This window comes from Vicia villosa, linkage group LG7 (assembly GCF_029867415.1).
Source record: "Vicia villosa cultivar HV-30 ecotype Madison, WI linkage group LG7, Vvil1.0, whole genome shotgun sequence".
Lineage (NCBI taxonomy): Eukaryota > Viridiplantae > Streptophyta > Magnoliopsida > Fabales > Fabaceae > Vicia > Vicia villosa.
The window spans coordinates 110,608,356-110,630,941 of NC_081186.1; the positions used below are offsets into that span (position 1 = coordinate 110,608,356).

Sequence of the window (22,586 nt, forward strand, 5' to 3'; positions counted from 1 at the left end):
GAGGCTTCTTGCTTCAGTGGCCTCTGGTCTCTGGTTCTTCCTGCTCTTTCTCGGTGGAGAGCGGGAATATGATCTCCGACGGCGGTGTCTTCTAGGTGGCGAGCGTGAAGAAGATGGGGAGCGCCGGCGGTGCCTCCTCGGAGGTGAGCGCGAGGAGGAATAGGAGCGCGACCGGTAATGTCTCCGCGGAGGGGAGCGGTACCGTCGCTTCCTTTCCAGCTCGTGGATATGGTCGTCCTGAAGTCGGAGGAGGCTGTTCGTCTTTTGCAGTTCTTTGAGCAGGAGGACAGTGACGGGGTCAGCATCCTCGGGGATGTTGAGCGGTTCCTCCTCTTCTACATGACGGGTCCTCTGCCTGTCGGAGGTGTGGGTGAATGAGGAAGCAGCGTGCCCATCTCTGGCGTCGGTCTCATTCTCATTCTGGGGGCGCTCAGGCCCATTGTGGGTTCGGGCCTGCTGGTCTTCCCCGTTCTGAACGTGTCCCTCGGGAGGGTTTTGTTCGACATTCTGAACCTGTTGGAGGCCCTGCAGCTGCTGGATGTTCTGGACCCGCTGCCTCCTAGGTTGCGAAGTCTCATGTCTCGACCTTCCCTGTCCGGCAAGGGCATGTTGAGGTTCTTCTTGCCGGCGGCGATTCGTCACCTCGCGGGTGGAATCTTCGATCAGATGTTCCAGGAGGAAGGGGTCGGAGCTTGGGATGTTGTTGTTAGCCATGACGATCGTGAAAGGTTATGCTTTGATCTTTGTTAAAGAAGGGGGAGCAAGGTTCCCACAGACGGCGCCACTGATCGTACCTGATCAGAAGAATCGTCAAGGCAGCAGAATCTGGCTTGGAGAGCAAGATGGGGGGGGGGTACCTGCAAGGTTCTCCGATGCTTAAGTTAGTAGCTATCAGAGAATGAGGGTTGAGAGTGAAGAATAGAATACCTGACCCTCTAGTGAAAGAGGGTATTTATAGCCCCCAGCGCTGGGCCAAGGTTCCCTAATTGGGCCAAATCCAACTGGAGGCCCACGTGCTAGGGAACTGCCAGAACGTCCCATGCTAGGGCTGAGTCAGCCGGAGACTCACGTTCCGGATGATCAGAGCGTAGGGTTCGGAGGTGGTTGACCGAATCCCCCGCTGCGTGACGCGTGGTCTTCGCGCGTGGATAACTCCTTGACGGTTATCCAGTAAATGGGCCCAATGAATTGGGCCTGCTCGGCTAGTGAGAGGAGCTGGGCCTGCTCGACCCAGGCCAGAACAGTACTTTTCATAATTAATATTCATTTTATCAAATACCTGAATCATTAAAAAATTGGAAAATTGATGGAATAAAAAAACTATCGAGGAATTTGTGTTAAGAGTTATATTTGCAAGTAACTGCTGATAGTCTCCTTGAAAGTATATCAGGATTACTTAGCTCATCATCCTTCTTGTTTCTCATCTTTTTTGAATGACCAATTGCTCTTCTCATCACAAGTGGATAAATTGCCACATGATCAACCATAGGCCACAGTTGTGGTCCATTTATTGGAAAGACAATGTTTGAGTATGTCTTCTCATATGTTGATTTCCTACGATGAAAACAAAAAAAAACATAATCATACACTATTATAATTCATTCAAAGTAAAACATAACCACCCAATGCAAAACAAAATCATATCTATATACTAAGCCACATAATCTTTAGGTTGTTTCTTGATGTTTCATATACATGTGATGACATGACAACAAGGTATCATAGACAAGTCCCACTTTCTACACAAGTATGTTTCATTTTTCAAATTAACACAATATGTCTCAATGCCATTGGTTACACTAAATGTTACAAGATCATCATCACCATGTCATTTTGAAGTTCACCCCTCTGCCTGTTTTTTATTCTTCTCAATGACCAATTGGATTCTAGGACATATACCTCAATTGTATCTATGCAATGCTCCTTATGGTTGATTATCCTTATTGTTATGCAATGTTTGATCACCTCCAATAAAGTAAGTATAGGTTTGTCTTTATGCTCCAATATTGCCTTGTTAAAGGCCTCACACATGTTTTTACCTACATATCACACTTTCTATATGTCTTAAGTGTGATCTGCTCCAAAGTTATGTAGGGGTTTCAAACATGTCTGCACCTTCATTTAAAGCTTTCGTTCTTTGCATGTTTCATGTTGGTATTGTAGTTGTCCTAGGTGTTGCCCACATGACCTTTTTAAAATCCTAATCAGAGTACTTCTTCTTCCAATTATCATATAGATGCTTTACACGCAATCTCTTCTCAACATAGGTACTAATACCTTGAACTGCAGAAACTGGTCCCTATCAAAATATAAATAGATGTAATCAAAATAAGACACAACCATAAACAATTTATATAAGATAATACCTTTTGTTGATCAGAAATAAGTGCATAAGATATCTGATTGAATGCCTCTAAATCTTCCAGAAGAAGGTGTAAGAACCACTCCCACAAGTCTTTGATCTCAGCTTCAACAACATCATATGAAATTGGAAAGATTTGATTGTTACCATTCCTGCCTACTTCTACCATTAATTGACCACCATATTCCCCTTTCAAAAAGCAAGCATCTAAATCTATAAATGTCCTACATGTCTTTGTCAATCCTTCCTTGCAAATCTCTAAATAGATATAAATCCTTTCAAAACATGTCTGCCATTGCTTCCAGGATATTGTATAACCACAATGATATTGGGATTTGACTTCAATAACTCTTTTGCATAACTTCTCAAATGGTTGAATTGATCAATTTCAGCACCATGAATCAATTACATTGCCTTTCTTTTTACCCTATATGCATGATCTTGTGATAATTTCACTCTCCACCTCTGAATAGATTCACCTATAAGCCCTACTAGTTTAATATAAATACCATGTCTAAGGATATTTGCAAAAAAAAATTGCAAGTCACTTAGTCTTCGCGTTCCTATTATGTGCAATCCTGTGGCATGTATGATCATCAACAAAACTGAATATTTTCCAATACTCCTGCCTATTCCTTTTACTAAATCTCACATAAAACTTCCAACCAACCATACATTGAATCAACATCCTTTTAAAATCATTCTTCTTAATGAGCACATTATTTTTTATTTTCCATTCCATAATTCTTATAGCATCCCTTATCATCTTCTTGTTGGTAAACATCATCCCTAAATGAAATTTCACTCCATCATCAATTTTATAAGTTAAAAATTTAACCACATCTTCATCATCATCACTTCTAGAAGGGGCGGACAAATGAACAAAATCTTCACATTCTTCATGTTCCATACCAACCCATACTTTTTATTTGCTGCCATTAGAAACTTTAGTCCAGTCTATCTCCTCGGATTCTTCACTAAAGGGAAACTCATTATCCTCAATTACAAGATAATCCTCATCAAATCCTTCTTCAACATGTTCATCATTAACTTTAACATTATGCTCATCACCAGCATTACCATCATCACATTTTTTTAACATGTTCATCATTAACTTCAACATTATGCTCACCAACAACCTTAGAATCACCACTCATTTCTTGAACATGTTTTTCATTAACTTCAACATTATGCTCATCAGCAACATTACAATCATCATTAACTTTAACATAGAAAGATAAACCAATCCAGTCCATTGAAACCAACAAAATCAAAATTTAATGGTCGTGATTCATTGTTCTCATTTCTCATAATAACCAAGTGTTCTCACTTGAGTCGTCCCCTATATATATATATATATATATATATATATATATATATATATATATATATATATATATATATATATATATATATATATATATATATATATATATATATATATATATATATATATATATATATATATATATATAAAAACCTCAAACCCTATGATATCTTTGGCAAACTGCAACACATCACTATCATTATTCAAGGGTCTAAAATCATGAGAAAAGTTGAACTTAAGGTTCTAATACCACACACACCTTGTGTCTTTATAACCTTCACTTTTAAAAAAACTCTCGAAAACCATGTATGACACGTAATCCACACCCCACTTCTAATTCATCTCAGATACATCCCTATCAACATACCACTTAACATATTCATGAATTAATCTCCCCTTATAATGTATTCTTAACTTAACCTTATGATTCTTAGTCGGCCTGAGAATTATCGAAAAACAATGGTATAAATTAACATTTAATGGGACCACAACTTAAAATTAAATAATCATGGTTGGCCACAACATATGAATAAAACAAGAAAACAACTAGGACCACAAGTTTTCATGGAAAAATCATGGTGGACCACATCATACGACTGAATCAACCAAACAAGTGGAACATGGTGAGACTTCAAAGGGGACAACAAAACATACCTTAAACAAAACTTCACTTCTTTAATGTTATCCAAACGTCCCTTGCTCATCTTCACGAACTTCAATTCCCAAGAAGCAAATGTTGAGTTGCAGGTGTGATAGATGGTGATTGAGCTTGGATTCAAATGAGCAAAAATAGTGTTTAAACAACAACGGTGTGATTGAAGAGAATGAGAATTAGGGTTCTTCGTTTTTTTTCCTAGAAATGGAGGATTAGGGAAATATTATTATTTTGCATATTTAAACTACCCTAATTTTACATTAAAATGGAATATGAAAAGATATTAATAATTTACAAAATAAAAAATGAAATAAAATTTGACTCGACTCTAATAGCAGCACTGTCACGTCATTAATGAGAAAGTCAGGGGGGCAAAATTGAAGGCAGACTAACAAAATTCTAAAATAGGTAAAGTTGAAGGATCAAAAAGATAATTTTTGAAATGGAGAACTAAAAGTTAAAGAAATATTAAAATTGAGAGACCAAAAATGGTTATAAACCAGATTTCAAAATATATTTGCCGATTTGTAATAATGATATATTTTTTTTTTTTGGTAATAGTGAGAGCCTAAGCCCAAAAAACAAAAACTACGGAACAACCGATCTAACAACAAGAACACCATCTAAGTCCTCCTTCATATTGTTCATCACAAAATCAGGAGGATTCCAATAAGTTTTGCAATCTTCTTGCAAGCGTCTTCCTTCGTTAGCAAGCGCATTCGCGCAACCATTAGTTTCCCTGCACGCATAAACGATCTCCGCGGAATCCATAGTAGCCATCAAATGAAGTATTTGATACTCCAGACTTGAAGGCCCACTCATCGTCTTCGTGGCTTTATTATCCCAAATCCTTTGAGCTATACGGCAATCGCGCAGTACATGGAGTGTGGATTCACAAACATTGCCACAGAGATTACAACTAGCACTGCCAAGCCCCCACATGCTCAATCTAAAATTGGTTAGCAACCTATCATGCATGAGAATCCAAATGAAGCTTCTCACCTTTTTCGGTACCTTCATGGACCAAAGATGTTTCCAAATTTTATTACCATTAACAGTCCCTTCCTGCATCAATTTACAATACATCATTTTCACAGAGAATGATCCATCCTCGTCACTTTCAATCATAAACATATCGTCTTCGTTATCCACCATCGGAGGCAAGGTAGCATTGATACAAAGCTTTAAGTTCGAAGGAAGCCAAGCATCCATCAGCTGCCAGTTCGAGTTTCCATCTGTGTCGACCAGATCACGAGCAATAGCATCCATAATCTCAGTAGGAATATTTAAATTATACTCATCTATGCACTTGTCCTCCAACAGCCATCTATCACTCCACGCCTTAATCATCGTGCCATCTCCAATCATCCATCTGCCACTCTCTATCAGTTTTGGACTTGTTTTCACAATGGACTTCCACATATTAGAATCGGTACTCCTAGCTTTCACACGACCCAACAAATTATTGATATCATATTTCCCTCTAAGGACCTTGCACCATAAGTCAGGCTCTTGGTTAATGATCTTATAGCCTAATTTCATGATACAAGACTGATTCATAATCTCCAAAGAGTAGAAGATCATCTGCAAACATTAAATGGGAGATGTGCACACCATTCCTCCCAATACGAAATGGTTTCCATTTATTATTTCGCACTTCATAATCGATTAAGTGGGAGAGCTTGTTCATACAGAGAACAAATAAATACGGCGAGATTGAATCTCGTTGTCGAATGCCACGTTGAGGCCGAAAATAATCACTACGACTGCCATTCCAATTAATGTTCATCTCAACACTGGTTACACCATGCATAATAAGGTTCTTCATATTGTCAGGCAGCCCTATCTCCATAAGAATATTCTAGATATACTCCCAATTGTTTTTATCATAGGCTTTCGTTAAATCAATTTTGACTGCAAAGAAACCTTTCTTCCCTTTATTCATATCATGAATTTTATCATACACATTCTCACACACATTCTGTATTTACACATATATGCAAATATACATAGTTTTACAAATTCTCAAATAGACCAACATCATTAACTATAGATAACAATTCTTGAGTTTGGTTTACTAAAAAACTAAACTTGAAAAGAAAACTACTTCTACAACACACTCTTACTACTTTTGAGTAATGAAATCTGGCTCAGCTGGTTTCTTAGGCAAGAGTGGTAGCAATCTTTTTGTCTGCGGCTGCGTCTCCGTCACTCTTTTGCCACTTCTTACATTCCTTAATGCATTAGATGCAAATTTTCTTACATACATGGTGGAAACAAAGCTTGGTGAACACTCTTCCTCATTTTCACAAGCAATTTGTTGTCCTTCTTCTGCTTCACGCAATGCTTTCTGAGCCCTTTTTTCTCTATATCGACGCCATATTACTTGTATGAACCGCGCTCCCCATGTCCTCCATTGCAATGAATAGAACCTGCTCAAACAGTGTAACATTTTTTCATGAAAATGTATTGATGCATGCATCAAAGGTGAAAAAACATATCAAGCCTTACCTGAAAGTGTGTTGGAGTTGTTTTCTGTTAATAAGACGGCGAAATTGAGAAGCAACGATCTTCAAGTCATCATGCATGAGAGCAAAAGCTTCAACTTCTGAAAGAGTTTCCACAGTACTAGTTGAAATAGGTAAGTTAGAGGAAGTGGTAGGATCCAATGCCCATGTTAGAAGCTCCTCCCCACAAAAATCACCAGACTTGAGCTCCGACGAGTTAAAGAAACCGGTCCTTCCACCATTTGTTGTGGCGGTCGCAAGTTTTCCGCGCATGATGAAGAGCATTTCGTCCACCGGATCACCTTCGCGAACAACGTAACTTTTCTCAGTATAAAGGACTGGTTTGAGTTTATCACACATTGCATCCAGCAACTGTTTATCCATGTTTCCAAAAATCGGCACCTATCAAAAGTTCATTACATGTAAAAACAAGTCTAGTTAAGTGGAGAAAGAAAATTCGAAGTGAAAAATGAGATTATTATGCATATGATACCAACCTTTTTAAGCAAATCTAAGCAAAGATGTCTCTTTATGTCTCTTCTGAGATCTTTAGGGAGGTTGCGAATCAACGTCTCCTCTTCAACACCTCGATTTTCTTGCCATTTGTATTGCTCATACCGTCGAATTCTTTGCTTCATGTACTCCGGTAGCATACGGTGGCACATCCATTGTTCTGCATCCCTCCTTTTGATTCTCATCTCTTCAACTCTAACAGTTGTAGATTGTAGATATTTCTGTCACAAGAATCAACACATCACAATCTATAATCTTTTACTTCATTAGAAAAAGTCATTAATTTTTCAATAGAAGAAAGACTCGTGAATAGGTCGTCTTAAGTTTTTGATGGCCTATCGCATGAAATTTTCAGTTAAATAGGTTTCTAAAAAACTTCGGTCTGGTCTATTTTAAACAAGGTCTGACTTGACATGAACCTGACACTAAGTCATAAACTCATGTCGGTATGACTTATTCCCACCCTTATCTCTCTGATATCACCTCAGAGTCCTTCTTACTAAGGATTACCTGCATGTTTCCAATAAGTAATGCGAATAGAACCAATCCAAAGACGGCGATGAAGATCGCAAAGATTATCTCCCCAATATAAGTGCTTGTCTTCAGGTTCTGCCCAACAGAACTGCAAAAAAATTCAACTTCTTAAATGTGAACCTTACATATGGAGCCAATAGTAGAGAAAATCAATGACCAACCTTAAATTGCGCAAACCCCACCAAAAACAGTAGAAGAATTTATGATGAAAGTCTGTAGTCGAACTGACGACACCAGACTTTAGACCATCTATAAATATTCCAAAATCAAAAACTGTTGGATCAATGATATCATCAGGTTCTTTGAAAGGACAAATAGTAGAGTTGCTGAGAAGCAAAAAAACAGTCGAATTAACCCGGTCACAGCTCAAGTAGGAGGGATTATAAGAAAATCCAGTATTCTTCAATCGTCTGCGCCAACACCGCAACTCTGATTCTATCGAAAACAAATACCAAAAAGCTCCAACCACCTACATAAATTTTGCATAATATTAATAACAAGCAACATACAAAAACTAGTTGCTTGTGACAAAAGTAACAAAATTTTAAGCTTACATGACTTGCTAGCATATAAAGAAAAAGATTGTAAGCAGCTCCTGCCCATGCTGTCTCAGTCAGTATACCAGAAGTGCTTGTTACTTCTTTGAACAACGGATAGATTCGCAAAAGTCTCGGCGCGTACTGTGTTATTATTGTATACTTCAACCAATCCTTTGCTATATATGGAACTGAGCATTGTCTAATTGGAATCATAGCCAAAATCACCATCTAATAACACATTATTAAAAAATCACTTTTTAGTACATATATGACATAAGAAACTGAATTCTCAATAAGTACTTTTCACTTGTGATTAGTCCTTAAGTAATTAAAAAAAGCACTTCAAGTTCTGATACCTGAGGAAGTGGAAGAATTGATAGAATATCAAGGATGAAATGAGAACTCAAGTATCTAACTGCTATAGCCCAAGGATCAACAACGTGCTCGCCCCTTCCAAACACGCGCGAAGAAGGAATAATAAACCCGGTTCGAAACTGAAACACTATCCGAAGAATGTAGAAAAGATCGAAAAACGTGCGAAGAACACTCGCAGTAATCTTCAGTGTTCCACTCATACCAAGACACTTTTTCTCATCATCAATCACAGGGATGTAAAAGAACAGCGGATCCATCGACACTGCCATGACACATGTTATGACAAAGATCTTGTTCCATTTTTGAAGCAGTGGACCTTGTGGATCAAGTACACTCCACCAAGAAGCTGGTTTTTCCGACAGTTCATTGTTTTTCGCAGGACTAAAACTTGGTTTAGATTTTCTTTTTTCAAATCCATCAATTGAAGACTCATATTGTGAAATATTAAAAGATGATGATTCTGATTTCCAATCTTCAAATCTGAACAAAAATATAAAGTGAGTAAAGTATCATTATCATATAGAAATAGAATCACTTGATGCAAAAGAAAATGAATTGTACAAACCTCACAAATTTCTTTTCCTTTGGACTCATCATGTTTGAACTTCTTCAGCATTCAGAGAGAGTATTATTTATTATGCTTTTATACAAATGTGACAAGTGCAAGTGCTTTAAGTAACTTCATAGAGCACTATTTTCTACATACATCATGATTGTTGTCTTTCTGATTATTCTTTTTTTTTGCTTTCATAATTGTTGCCATCTCTTGAACTCTATGATGCAACTATACCTGAACACGATCTGTCACTAACACGATGACACTGATAATAATTTAAAAAATAAATAAATTAAATATAATCATAAATATCAAGACAAAGAACAACACGGGCACGTTTTTTTCAGAGATGTCGATAATATCGTATTGAACTTATATATTTTGGCCCTCTTCATTGTTTGGTTGTTGTTCCACATTGTAATCATTTACACACTTGTTTTGTCGAAAAGGTCCCATTTAATTGTTGTGTAGTTAATGTTCATTCCCACCGGTGTAAGAGTTTATAGTACCAACGGCTCTATTCATCATTATTATGACATTGTTCACTATGTCCACAATTTGTTGTTGTTACTTGTACTGCTCTTTTTTTTATGGCTGAAGTTAGTGGTATTTACTGTGTTGTCAATCATATAACAATGAACGATAAAAGTGTTCTTAATCTAAGTGATTTTCTTTTAAATATAGAAAAAAATTTAGCATAATTTTAAAAAGAAAATTTGTTTAAACTGAAAAAATAATTTTATTATTAATGTATTTTTAATTTTTAAAATTATTTTAACTACAAAAATTATATTTGAACTATTTGTGTAAACCTTTCAAAATCTTCAAAAACCCATTCCAATATAAATTTGAGTAGATCTTTGCTAGACCTGAGTCCCTACTCACTCCCCTCAATCACAGCAGTGATACTAACAACAATGACAAATAAATTAGGATGAAGACACACTTCAAACAAATCTTAATTTCGCTTCAAAGCTTCAATCAAGAGACATATCACTCATGCTTAAAAGCTTAGAGTGACAAAACAATTACAACTCAAAAACACCATATTCCAATACAACCATCAGAGAGACAATTGTTTTGATTACAAGAAAAACACTAGGACACACGTGAATACACAGACATCACAATAATCTTCACGCTCAAAACCTCTGCCTCTGAAAGTAGGATTAGCAGTCTTCTTATAGGCAGCACTTAAGTCTTGGGCCTTCCAAACATAAATTAGGGTTAACTAAGTTAACATAATTTCCACATCATCAGGGTGTTCTCATATGTTGTAGTACGAGATATTTTAGCGCAAATCATACATCACAAAATATATAGTTTCCTAAATTGTAGCCTGAGATAAATAGGAAACATAACAGCTAAAATATAACAGCTACTGCTGTTAGATACTGATGTCATGACATCGAGCATGACATCCAACAAAAACATGTATTAGCTCAACCATACAATCCTGCACAATTCCACACATAGTGTGTCATGACATTAGTCAAGACATCACATACACATAGGAATGTTTTACCACAAAATACAGCCAATTTAAAAGCATCTACAAACTCCCCTCTTTGATAAATTTTTGGCTAAAATAACATGTCACCACATTATCAGAGAATCTTTGCAGCAGGAAAAAACACACAACACACAACTAGAGCACACAACCAGTCAACCACACCTGCAGGAATAGCTAATACAACTACAGCTACCATCAAGCAATCATTAAGTATACTACACTGCCACACCAGTCAGCATGCATAGTTATACTACTGCTACAACTATCAAACAGACTACACTACCACATCATACCATCACATCACACAAACCAATACTTCCTCATGCAGCAACACTACTAACTACGAAAATAAACTGTAGAAGTAGACCTCCAAAATACAACTTCATTCAACAGTACCAAAAAGAAAAAAAAATTGTTGTTGGTGTCCTGGGGTGACATTACACTACTCCCCCTTTTTGTCAGAAATGTTGCCAAAGCAACCTTGTTATACAATTAAGTACATGCCAGAATTAAACCAAAAATTATTAAAATCCAAAAAAATCACCAGAAACAGCTGCTTCAGTCTTCAGACTCAGAGCTGTTGAGTTCAGCATCTACATCATCTTTTATCAGTGTCATCATCTTGATTGGCTTCTTTCTCAACTTCTCTGTGAGAGTAGGGTTTGAACTTGTGATGAAAATAAAAACTGAGAGGTGAATTTAAGGTCTTTCACAATCAGCAACCACGTCACTAATTGATTATTTAACCTGACCAACACCTTATTTCCTAGCTGGTTTGATTGCTATAATTCCTCATGGATACATATTCCTAACTTGCTTCTCAAGTTCTCAAATTGTGTAGCATCAAGAGCTTTGGTAAATATGCCAGCTAGCTGAAGTTCAGTTGACACATGTTCCAAGCAAATCACTTTGTCTTCTGCAAGTTCTCTTATGAAGTGTTGTCTGATATCAATATGTTTGGTTCTGCTATGCTGAATAGGATTCTTGGATATGTTTATAGCACTGAGATTATCACACTACAATGTCATGACATTCTGAGTGACATTGTATTCAGTTAGTATCTGCTTCATCCACATCAATTGAGAACAGCTGCTACCAGCCGCTATGTACTCAGCTTCAGCAGTAGATATAGAGACACAATTTTCTTTCTTGCTGAACCATGATATGAGATTGTTTCCCAAGAAGAAGCAACCTGCTTCGGCACAAGGAATTACTTTCAATACAATCAACCATCCATTGAAAATGTTATTAAAGATTAAAAGATCCAACCAAACATTAAAGGAATGATATTGCTCATATACCTATTCAATCCGCAAATCCATCTAATTGAACAAATTATGATTAATTATCATAAAAATTACTATCTAACATTCAACTTAAGAAAATAAAATGAAATGTTGCTATTTTAATTTGATATTAAAAAATTGTTAGTCTATTGTGTTAACTGATCATAGAACTATAAAACACATTTTTTATCATACTAACTTAAGTGATTAATTATAAATTTAAAAGTCTTTATTTTATTATTTTTCTTATTAGATATTTTCTAATCTATTATAAAAAAATTGCTAGTCTAATATTTACAATTTAACAATATTAATACTATATTTTTAATATATAATTATAAATAATTAATTTTCATAAATAATTTATTTTAATTTCTTTAAAATTTTGTTAGTTTTTCCGAACAATCCAACTCAAATCAACCTATTATTTTTCTTTGTCTTATCATAATAATTTTTAAATTCAATCCTACCCGAACACTCCTATTTAAAACCGTAAAACTACAAATTCAATTAAATCAAAAGAAGTTAAAGGTAGTATACTGACAGTGTAAAATAATTTTACACTGTCATTTAATTAGGATTCATCAATCCTATGTCACATAACTTTTTTAAAAATAAAAATAACAGTGTGATTTGACACTTAATATGGTCGTGATTGGTTGATAGCATATGTGTATCTGTGTTTTTTTTCTTTCTCAAATCAAAATATATATTTTATTTTAATCCTTATAGTCTTATAATGGATTATAACAGAATAATTTATAGGATCATTTCTACAGTAAGAAAAAAGTATCATTTCCATCAATGATAAAAATCTAAAAAGAATCTAGGCTTTCCACATAATCTTTTGTTTTCTTCTCCACTTTATGACCTTTGTTATGCAACATTTCCATTACTTGTTTGATTGTCTCTCTACACAATGACCTACCCAGCGTGCTTGATTTATGAGAATCGACATGAAAAAGTAAAAAGAATTAATAGAAAAGAAAGAATGAAGGAAAAATAAGGGTCACAAAGAAAGAAAGAAAGAAAAAAATAGCAAAGTTTACAATTATGCAATCCCACGTGATATATGCGATATCTTTTTCTGCTTTAGAAAAAGATTAACGATCCTTCTCGATCATATTATAGATAATTAACTTATCATATCAAAATAAAAGAAGCAAAGATTTCAAATCCATAATTTAATACAGAGAATGTATGGTGTGTCCACATCGACTGAATAGGTTGGCGCATCACAGAAACTACCCTGGCGTTATTACAAGAAACTAACATGCATATGCATGCAGATAGGGCTTTGCATGATGCTGTGAGAAAACTCAACTGAACCGAATTAAATTATAGTAAAAATTCGTTCGAATTGAATCGAACCGTTTTAATTTACTAAGAATCAAATTGGACCAAAATTAATAGTTTGGTATACCGTTTCGAACTTTACCGAACCATTAGAAGACAATTTTTTCTAAACCGACCTGCCAAGCTATTTTTCATTTATTTTTTATAAAATTTTAACTTGCTTTAAGTATTTTTTATTTTCAGTTTTGGTTCAATACGAATTTAGTTTCAGTTCGTTTCGGATTTAATTTCAATTCAATTCAATTCGATTGAGTTAGGTGGTTCGGTTCAATTCTTAAATTTTTTTAACAACCCTACATGCCGATAATGAATGTAGAAGCAATATTTAAATAGGAACATCACACTTATTCAATGACGTTCTCAGAGATGACTGCGGTGGAAATATTCATTGACCGGAGCGAACACATGTCTCTGTAAGTAATTTGCATACAAACTTTGTCTTATTTTGGCTTCATAGTGTCTTGCAGGGATATTTCCTCCCTTACTTTGGCTTTATAGTGTCTTGCAGGGATATTTCCTCCCTTAGATCCATAATATCAGTACGAAAAATGATATTACTATATTAGATTTTTACACCATATCGTAGTATTGGTGTTTTCATTTTATTTTTACTTTTTAATATAATTTCTTTCTAAAACTATTTTGGTAAAGTTTGGTTAATATATATTTTGATATAAAAAATAGGATCATGAAGAAAGAAAGAAAAAACTTGTGTGATATCTTTTTCTGCTTTAAAAAAGGAATCACTTGATGCAAAAGAAAATGAATTGTAGAAACTGAAACAACAACACATGTGATGATAATTGAATAACATGGTTGAAACTTGAAAGTATATAGTACAAACCTCACAAATTTCTTTTCCTTTGGACTCATTATGATTGAACTTCTTCAGCATTCAGTGAGAGTACTTATTATGATTTTATACAATGTGAAAAGTGCTGTAAGTGCTTTTATACATTCTTACACACTTTCTTTATTTACACATATATGCACACATACTTAGTCTTACAAATTCTCAAACAGACCAACATCAATGATTTTAACTATGCACACTTCTTGAGTCTGGTTTACTAAAAAACTAAACTTGAAAACAAAACTACTTCTACAACACACTCTTACTACTTTTGAGTAATGAAATCTGGCTCAGCTGGTTTCTTAGGCATGAGTGGTAGCAATCTATTTGTCTGCGTCTGCGTCTCCGTCACTCTTTTGCCACTTCTTATATGCCTTAATGCATTAGATGCAAACTTTCGTACATACATGGTGGCAACAAAGCTTGGTGAACACTCTTTCTCATTTTCACAAGCATTTTGTTGTCCTTCCGCTTCACGCAATGCTTTCTGAGCCTTTTTTTCTTTATATCGACGCCATATTACTTGTATGAACCGCGCTCCCCATGCCCTCCATTGCAATGAACAACACCTGCTCAAACAGTGTACTCAATAAGGTTTGTCTTCTTTTTTCATGCTAATATAGTGTAACATTTTTTCAAGCCTTACCTAAAATTGTGCTGAATTTGTTTTCTGCTAATAAGACGGCGAAATTGAAAAGCAAGAATCTTCAAGTCATCAGGCATGATAGCAAAAGCTTCAACATCTGAAAGAGTTTCCACAGTGCTAGTTGAAATAGGTAAGTTAGAGGAAGTGGTAGGATCCCATGCCCATGTTAGAAGCTCCTCTCCACAAAAATCACCAGACTTAAGCTCCCACGAGTTAAAGATACCGGTTGTGGTCGCAAGTTTTCCGCGCATGATGAAGAGCATTTCGTCCACCGGATCACCTTCGCGAACAACATAACTTTTCTCGGTGTAAAGGACTGGTTTGAGTTTATCATACATTGCATCCAGCAACTGTTTATCCATTTTGCCAAAAATTGGCACCTATCAAATGTTCATCACATGGAAAAACAAATTAAGTGGAGAAAGAAAGAAAAGTGAAAAATGAGAGATTATTATGCATATGATACCAACTTTTTTAAGCAAATCTAAGCAAAGATGTCTCTTTATGTCTCTTCTGAGATCTTTAGGGAGGTTGCGAATCAACCTCTCCTCTTCAACACCTCGATTTTCTTGCCATTTGTATTGTTCATACCGTCGAATTCTTTTCTTCATGTGCTCCGGTAGCTTACGGTGGCGCATCCAATGTTCAGCATCCCTCCTCTTGACTCTCATCTCTTCAACTCTAACAGTTGTAGATTGTAGATATTTCTGTCACAAGAATCAACAACACAATCTATAATCTTTTACTTCATCAGAAAACGTCATTAATTTTCCAATAGAAGAAAGACTCATGAATAGGGTCGTCTTAAGTTTTTGATGGCCTATCGCATGAAATTTTCAGTTAAATAGGTTTCTAAAAAATTTCGGTCCGGTCTATTTTAAAAAAGGTCTGACTTGACATGAACCTGACACTAAGTCATAAACTAAACTCATGTCGGTATGACTTATTCCCACCCTTATCTCTGATATCATCTCAGAGTCCTTCCTCAGTAAGGGTTACCTGCATGTTTCCAATTAGAAATGCGAATAGAACCAATCCATAGACGGCGATGAAGATCGCGAAGATTATCTCCCCAATATAAGTGCTTGTTTTCAAGTTCTGTCCAACAGAACTGCAAAAAAACAACAACAAAATTCGACTTTTAAAATGTGAACCTTATACATATAGAGCCAATAGTAGAGAAAATCAATGACCAACCTTAAATTGCGGAAACCCCACCAAAAACAGTAGAAGAACTTATGACGAAAGTCTGTAGTCGAACTGACGACACGAGACTTTAGACCATCTATAAATATTCCAAAATCAAAAACTGTTGGATCAATGATATCATCAGGTTCTTTGAAAGGACAAGTAGTAGAGTTGCTGAGAAGCGATAAAACTGTCGCATTAACCCATCCACAGCTCAAATAGGAATCATCAAAAAGTCCAGTATTCCTCAACCGTTTGCGCCAACACCGCAACTCTGATTCTATCGAAAACAAATACCAAAAAGCTCCAACCACCTAGTATGCCACACATAATATCAATAATAATAACAACAAACATACAAAAATTAGTTGCTTGAGAAAAAAGTAACAAAATTTTAAGCTTACATGACTTGCTAGCATATAAAGAAAAAGATTATAAGCAGCTCCAGCCCATGCTGTCTCAGTCAGTATACCAGAAGTGCTTGTTACTTCTTTGAACAGCGGATAGATTCGCAAAAGTCTCGGCGCATACTGTGTTATTATTGTGTACTTCAACCATTCCTTTGCTCTATATGGAACTGAACATTGTGGAATTGGAATCATAGCCAAAATCACCATCTAATAACACATTATTAACAAAAAAAAAATCACTTTTTAGTACATTTATGACTTAAGAAACTGAATTTCTCAATAAGTACTTTTCACTTTTGATTAGTCCTTAAGTAAATCAAAAAAGCACTTTGAGTTCTGATACCTGGGGAAGTGGAAGAATTGATAGAATATCAATGATGAAATGAGAACTCAAGTATCTCACTGCTATAGCCCAAGGATCAACAACGTGCTCGCCCCTTCCAAATGCGCTCGAAGAAGGAGCAATAAACCCAGTTCGAAACTGAAACACTATACGAAGAATGTAGAAAAGATCGAAAAACGTGCGAAGAACACTCGCAGTAATCTTCAATGTTCCACTCAAACCAAGGCACTTTTTCTCATCATCAATCACAGGGATGTAAAAGAACAGCGGATCCATCGACACTGCCATGACACATGTTATCACAAAGATCTTGTTCCATTTTTGAAGCAGTGGACCTTGTGGATCAAGTACACTCCACCAAGAAGCTGGTTTTTTCGACGGTTCATTGTTTTTCGCAGGACTAATACTTGGTTTAGATTTTCTCACAAACCTCACAAGTTTCTTTTCCTTTGGACTCATCATGATTGAACTTCTTCAGCATTCAGAGAGAGTATTATTTACTATGCTTTTAGACAAATGTGTGAAGTGCAAGTGCTTTAAGTAACTTCGTACGGCACATAACTAAAATACATGACCACTATTTTCTACATACATCATGATTGTTGTCTTTCTGATTATTCTTATTTTTTGCTATCATAACTGTTACCATCTCTTGAACTCTACGAAGCAACTATACCTAAACACGATCTGACACTAACACGATGACACTGATAATAATTTAAAAAATCATAAATATCGGTGAAAAGTTTAACACAGACACGTTTTTTCAGAGGTGTCGATGGTACGTATTGAACTGATATATTTTTGGCCCTCTTCATTGTTTGGTTGTTGTTCCACATTGGAATCATTTGCACACTTGTTTTGTCGAAAAGGTCCCAACCAGTGTAAGAGTTTATAGTACCAACGGCTCTATTCATCATTATTGTGACATTGTTCACCATGTCCACAAATTTTGTTGTTGTTGTTGTTGTACTGTTCTTCTTTTATGGCTGAAGTTAGTGGCATTTACTGTGTTGTCAATCATATAAAAATAAACCATAAGAGTGTTCTTAATCTAAAAGAACATCTCCAAAAGAAGAATTATCTTTGTTTGTTTGTGTAATATTTTGTAAGTCTAAATTGTTAAATTGCATTTGAAAAATTTATATATAATTTTAATCAATTTTATTAGTGTATTGTGTTAACAGAATATAGAATTATAAAGCATATTTTTTATCATACTAACTTAACTTAAGTGACTAATTATAAATTTAAAAGTCTTTATGTTATTATTATTTTGTTAGATATTTTTGAATTTATTATGAAAAAATTGCTAGTCTAATATTTATAATTTAACACTATTAATATTATATTTTTATTATTTTATTATAAAAAATTAATTTTCATAAATATATATTTTTTTAATTTCTTTATAATTTTGTTAGTTTATCCAAACAACACAACCCAAATCAACCTATTGTTTTTCTGTCTTTGATTTGGATTTTATTATAATAATTTTTAAATTCAATCCTTTCCGAACACTCCTATTCAAAACCCTAAAACTAGGGGTGGCAAAACGGGCCGGGGCCCGCGCACCCGCCAAAATTTGGCGGGTTGGGTTGGGATTTTAGGCTCGCCGCTCGCCAAAGTCCGCCCCGCCAAAACCCGCCGCCCGCCATACCCGCCCCGCCAAAGCCCGCCGCTCGCCAAAACCCGCTCCTCCTCCAAAACTCACTATTTTTTAGTTAATTCTAGTAATTGCAATTCTTGATGGTTTATTTTATACATTTATTTATAGATATATGTAATATTTTTTAGAGTAAATTTGTTAAAAAATTACTTTTATAAAAAATTGTTTTAAAAAATAAGTGAAAAGTTTAATTAAAAGGTAAAAAAATGCATATTAATCTATTAAAAAAATATAAATAAAAATAGGCGGGTAAGCCCGCCGCCCGCCAACCCGCCATCTTGGCGGGGCGAGCATGATTTTGATGCCCATTTTACTTGGCGGGCATGCCCGCCCCGCTCGTTTTTTGGCGGGCATAAGGCGGGGCGGGCGGCGGGCGGGGCGGGCGGCCCGTTTTGCCACCCCTACCTAAAACTACACATTCAATTAAATCAAAATATATATTTTATTTTAATCTCTACAGTCTTATAATGGATAATAGCAGAATAATTTATAGAATCATTTCTACAATAAGGAAAAAAAAAAAAAAGAGTATCATTTCCATCAATGATATGAATCTGAAAAGAATCTAAGCTTTCAACATCATCTTTTGTTTTTTTCTCCACTTTATGACTTTTATTTTGCATCATTTCTATGGCTTGTTTGATTGTCTCTCTACACAATGACCTACACAGGGTGTTTGATTTATGAGAATGGACATGAAAAAGTAGATAAGAAGTAAAAAGAATTAATAGAAAAGAAATAAAGAAAGAAAAAATAGCAAAGTTTACAATTATGCAATCCCACGTGATCTTTGTCTACTTTAAAAAAGAAACTAACGATCCTTCTCGATAATATTATAGATAATTAACTTGTCATTTCAAAATAAAAGAAGCAAAGACTGCAGATAATGAATGTAGAAGCAATTTTGATGTGCTATGCTCTTAGGAATATTCTGGAGAATATTTAAATAGGAACATCACAATTAATTATTCAATAACATTCTCGGAAATATTCATTGACCGGAGCGAACACACCTCACTTATCTGTTACTTGCATATAGACTTTGTCTTACTTTAGCTCTCTTGCAGGAATGTTTCCTCGCTTAGATCATAGCATCACTATTTAAGAGAAAATTATACTATTTATTCTCTCATAAAAAACTGCGGACAATTAATTCATTGATGGATTTGGAGGGGTTTTAGAGAGGAAGGATGATATTTTTTGGATCTAACCGCGGATGGATTTTTTTGTTGGCCTCTTGTTATATATCTTTTATGCGGAAGATTTTTTTCCGTATGGTCCGCCTAATAAATATGATAATGCTTTAGCCTTGATTTGGAAGATGGAGGTCCCTTTCAAAATTAAAGCTTTTGGTTGGAGGCTTTTTATTAATAGGCTTCCAACTAAGGATCTTTTAGTTCATAGGAATATTGTTTGAAAATTTCTTTAGCCACCTCTCTATGGGGGTCACCCCCAGCGAAAATCCGAAAATACCCCTGCTTCGGAAATGAACTTCCGAAGCGCTTTTTTTTTTAAAAAATTTTCATAATTCGGAAGTGCATCTCCGAAAACACCTCATGGGGGGTGTCTTCGGAGATGAACTTCCGAAAACACCTCATGGGGGTGAATTCGGATGTTCATTTCCGAATTTTGCAGAAACTGTGTTTTTTTTTATGTTTTTTCTTAAACAGTCTCGCATTTTAATTAAACGCAAACGGCAAATAAAATAAGCGACATATAAACAGAAAATACTAATATGATAAATAAAATCCAAAAACACTGTGCGAAAGATACAATCCGAAATCAAAACAAAACAAAACAAAACACGTCAAACAAAACAAAAACACGTTATTCTGCCCGACGAGCGTTACAAAATACACATCAAACAAAACAAAAACACATTATTCTGCCCGACGAGCGAACTCCTCCGAATGAAGATACTGATACCAATCCTCATCCCACTCAGTCTCAGAACCATCAGCATCAACCACGACTCTCACGCCAGATAGTTGAGCTTGAGCATCCGGGCCCCGGGCCCCCTGGGAACGAGAAGTAGAGCCGGTCGAAACCTTCTTCTTCTCCTTCACCTCCTTTTTTCCCTTAGCGCCACCCATTCCTGCGTAAAAATGAAGAAAGAAAGGTCCATGAGACCTCCTTTTATAAAAGAAGAAAGGGGACAAAAACGCTTGGGAAACGGACAAGTCATTAAAGAACAAAGGAGGTGAAGCAGAACGCATGCACACAAACTTCAAAGAAACAGGCACAATAAACAAAGGCGTTAAAAATAAAGTACTTGCAAATTAAAATGGACACTCCCTACCCTGTGTAGCTGACGCAGTCTGGGTCTCCCTACCCTGTCTGATGCGTGCTGGTTGGTTGCCTGACATGTTCCTGTAAACAATTGAAATCGATTAATATGCGAGACAAAATAAAAAACTAAAAAATTTGAACTTCTGATACAATTCGGAAGTTCATTTCCGAAAACTGGGATGGAGGTGTTTTTGGAAATGAACTTCCGAAACATCCCTGCGATGGGGTTTTCTGAAACTTCCATGGCAGACCCCAAAATCAAACATAAAACCAATTCAAAAAGCTTCTAAACAACCTAAATACTACTAACAACCAGTCCATATATCATTTATGCAATTGAAACCCTAAATAACATGCATTTGAATAATGAATCTAACAAATTTAAAACTTACAAATTGAGTGATTTGTGGGCTTTTGAATGTTGTATAGCAATGTGATTGGAGCCTTGATGCAGCCTTGGAAGTGTGTTTGCACAAATTTTCGCCTTTGCTTGTTTTTGATTTGAGTTAGGGTAAATGAATGGGGGAGGGGGAGTGTTTTAATAAATCTGCAGAACGCGCAGTATTTCGGAAGTTCACTTCCGAAATGCTGTTTTCGGAAATGAACTTCCGAAATAAGACAACTTTTTCAAAAAAAAAAGGCGTTTTCGGAGATGCATCTCCGAAAACACCTTTTTCTTGCATTTCGAAAATGCATTTCCGAAGTCAGGGGTAGTATGGGGTTTTCACCAGAGGTGGACTAGAAGGTAGGGAGGTTGGCAAAGAAATTCTCTATTGTTTTGGCTTTGGATAATACTAAATGTGCTTTTTGCGCTATTAATTCGGAAAGTAGAGAACATTCTTTCTTCGGATGTAATTCGGTGGAGTTAGTGTGGATAGGTGGCGGTTTGGATTGGAAAGGAGGTGGTGAGATGGAAGAAGATTGTTTATCAAGTTTCTCGGATTGGTCCCTTTTTTGTAAAAAAAAAAAAGGTGAAAGGAGGAAAAATAGGAGTAGTTTGGTTAGCAACCGTTTGGTTCCTTTGGATTACTAGGAACGGTATTTGTTTTAGAAATGAAGTTTGGAATGTGAATAATACGGTATGGGGTATAAAATCATTGACTTGGAAATGGAGCTTTATAGGAGAAATTACTCATTCCATTTGTAGTTTTTACGAATTTAACAAAGATCTTTTGTTATATCTTTCGCAATTCTAATTGATTTGTAATTTCTCCTTTCGCGGGTTTTTTCCCGTTCTTGTGTAAAAAGGCTTTGAGAACCCTTAGTTCTCTTTATTAATATATCCTTGCTTACACAAAAAAAAAAGCAATTATATTTATATTTTTATCTTTTTAAGTATGGCGCGTTAATTTCTTTTTTATTTTTTATTTAAAATTAGATTATTTATTCTTTCGGTTATACTACTAATCGAGAGGCTTAATATCAAAATTAAAATTTCTCTATAGAAATATCTATTCATTAAATTTTACGCTAAACCTAATTCATTTATAGTCGTTTCGAACTCCTAAACATCATTCTTTAGGATAAGTTATAAGACAAAAAAAAAATTAAAATTTCTTAATTAGTTAATAAATCTTTCAAGATTGTGTATTGATGTTCTTACATACACGCATTGGAGAAAATAATTTCACCAACTTTGAACTAAACATTTTTTTTCTTGCAATA

General features: G+C 35.4%; 2 protein-coding genes and 1 long non-coding RNA gene across 3 annotated transcripts; all 3 read right to left on the bottom strand.

Moving 5' to 3' along the window:
- Positions 1 to 6,232: 6,232 nt before the first annotated feature.
- On the bottom strand, positions 6,233 to 9,891 carry LOC131616522 (putative cyclic nucleotide-gated ion channel 13). Its single transcript, XM_058887877.1, has 8 exons — positions 9,378 to 9,891; positions 8,794 to 9,292; positions 8,453 to 8,665; positions 8,060 to 8,367; positions 7,875 to 7,986; positions 7,349 to 7,585; positions 6,856 to 7,253; positions 6,233 to 6,776 (listed from the first exon to the last, which is right to left on the bottom strand). The coding sequence occupies exons 1-8, from the start codon at positions 9,407 to 9,409 to the stop codon at positions 6,470 to 6,472; spliced, it is 2,106 nt and encodes a 701-aa protein (XP_058743860.1). The 5' UTR covers positions 9,410 to 9,891; the 3' UTR covers positions 6,233 to 6,469.
- Positions 9,892 to 14,417: 4,526 nt separating this feature from the next.
- Positions 14,418 to 17,963, bottom strand: LOC131616523 (cyclic nucleotide-gated ion channel 1-like). The gene is made up of 7 exons (XM_058887879.1): positions 16,964 to 17,963; positions 16,615 to 16,827; positions 16,220 to 16,524; positions 16,022 to 16,133; positions 15,493 to 15,729; positions 15,023 to 15,402; positions 14,418 to 14,945 (listed from the first exon to the last, which is right to left on the bottom strand). Exons 1-7 carry the CDS (start codon positions 17,423 to 17,425, stop codon positions 14,642 to 14,644), a joined length of 2,013 nt encoding a protein of 670 aa, XP_058743862.1. The 5' UTR covers positions 17,426 to 17,963; the 3' UTR covers positions 14,418 to 14,641.
- Positions 17,964 to 20,388: 2,425 nt separating this feature from the next.
- LOC131618264 (uncharacterized) lies at positions 20,389 to 21,526 on the bottom strand. Its single transcript, XR_009288778.1, has 3 exons — positions 21,314 to 21,526; positions 20,932 to 21,002; positions 20,389 to 20,727 (listed from the first exon to the last, which is right to left on the bottom strand). It is a non-coding gene; the product is annotated as an uncharacterized LOC131618264 (long non-coding RNA).
- Between the last annotated feature and the right edge of the window lie 1,060 nt (positions 21,527 to 22,586).

Bases quoted from the DNA above. Each gene is read 5' to 3' on its own strand.
- LOC131616522 (XM_058887877.1), bottom strand. From the start codon at position 9,409: ATGATGAGTCCAAAGGAAAAGAAATTTGTGAG. The intron at 8,666-8,793 runs GTATCAGAACTT...ATGTGTTATTAG, and splicing joins CAATTCTTCCACTTCCTCAG to ATGGTGATTTTGGCTATGAT. The intron at 7,987-8,059 runs GTTGGTCATTGA...ATTTTTTTGCAG, and splicing joins TGGGGTTTGCGCAATTTAAG to TTCTGTTGGGCAGAACCTGA.
- LOC131616523 (XM_058887879.1), bottom strand. From the start codon at position 17,425: ATGATGAGTCCAAAGGAAAAGAAACTTGTGAGGTTTGTGAGAAAATCT. The intron at 15,403-15,492 runs GTTGGTATCATA...AACATTTGATAG, and splicing joins GCTTAGATTTGCTTAAAAAA to GTGCCAATTTTTGGCAAAAT. The intron at 14,946-15,022 runs GTAAGGCTTGAA...CTGTTTGAGCAG, and splicing joins CAAATTCAGCACAATTTTAG to GTGTTGTTCATTGCAATGGA.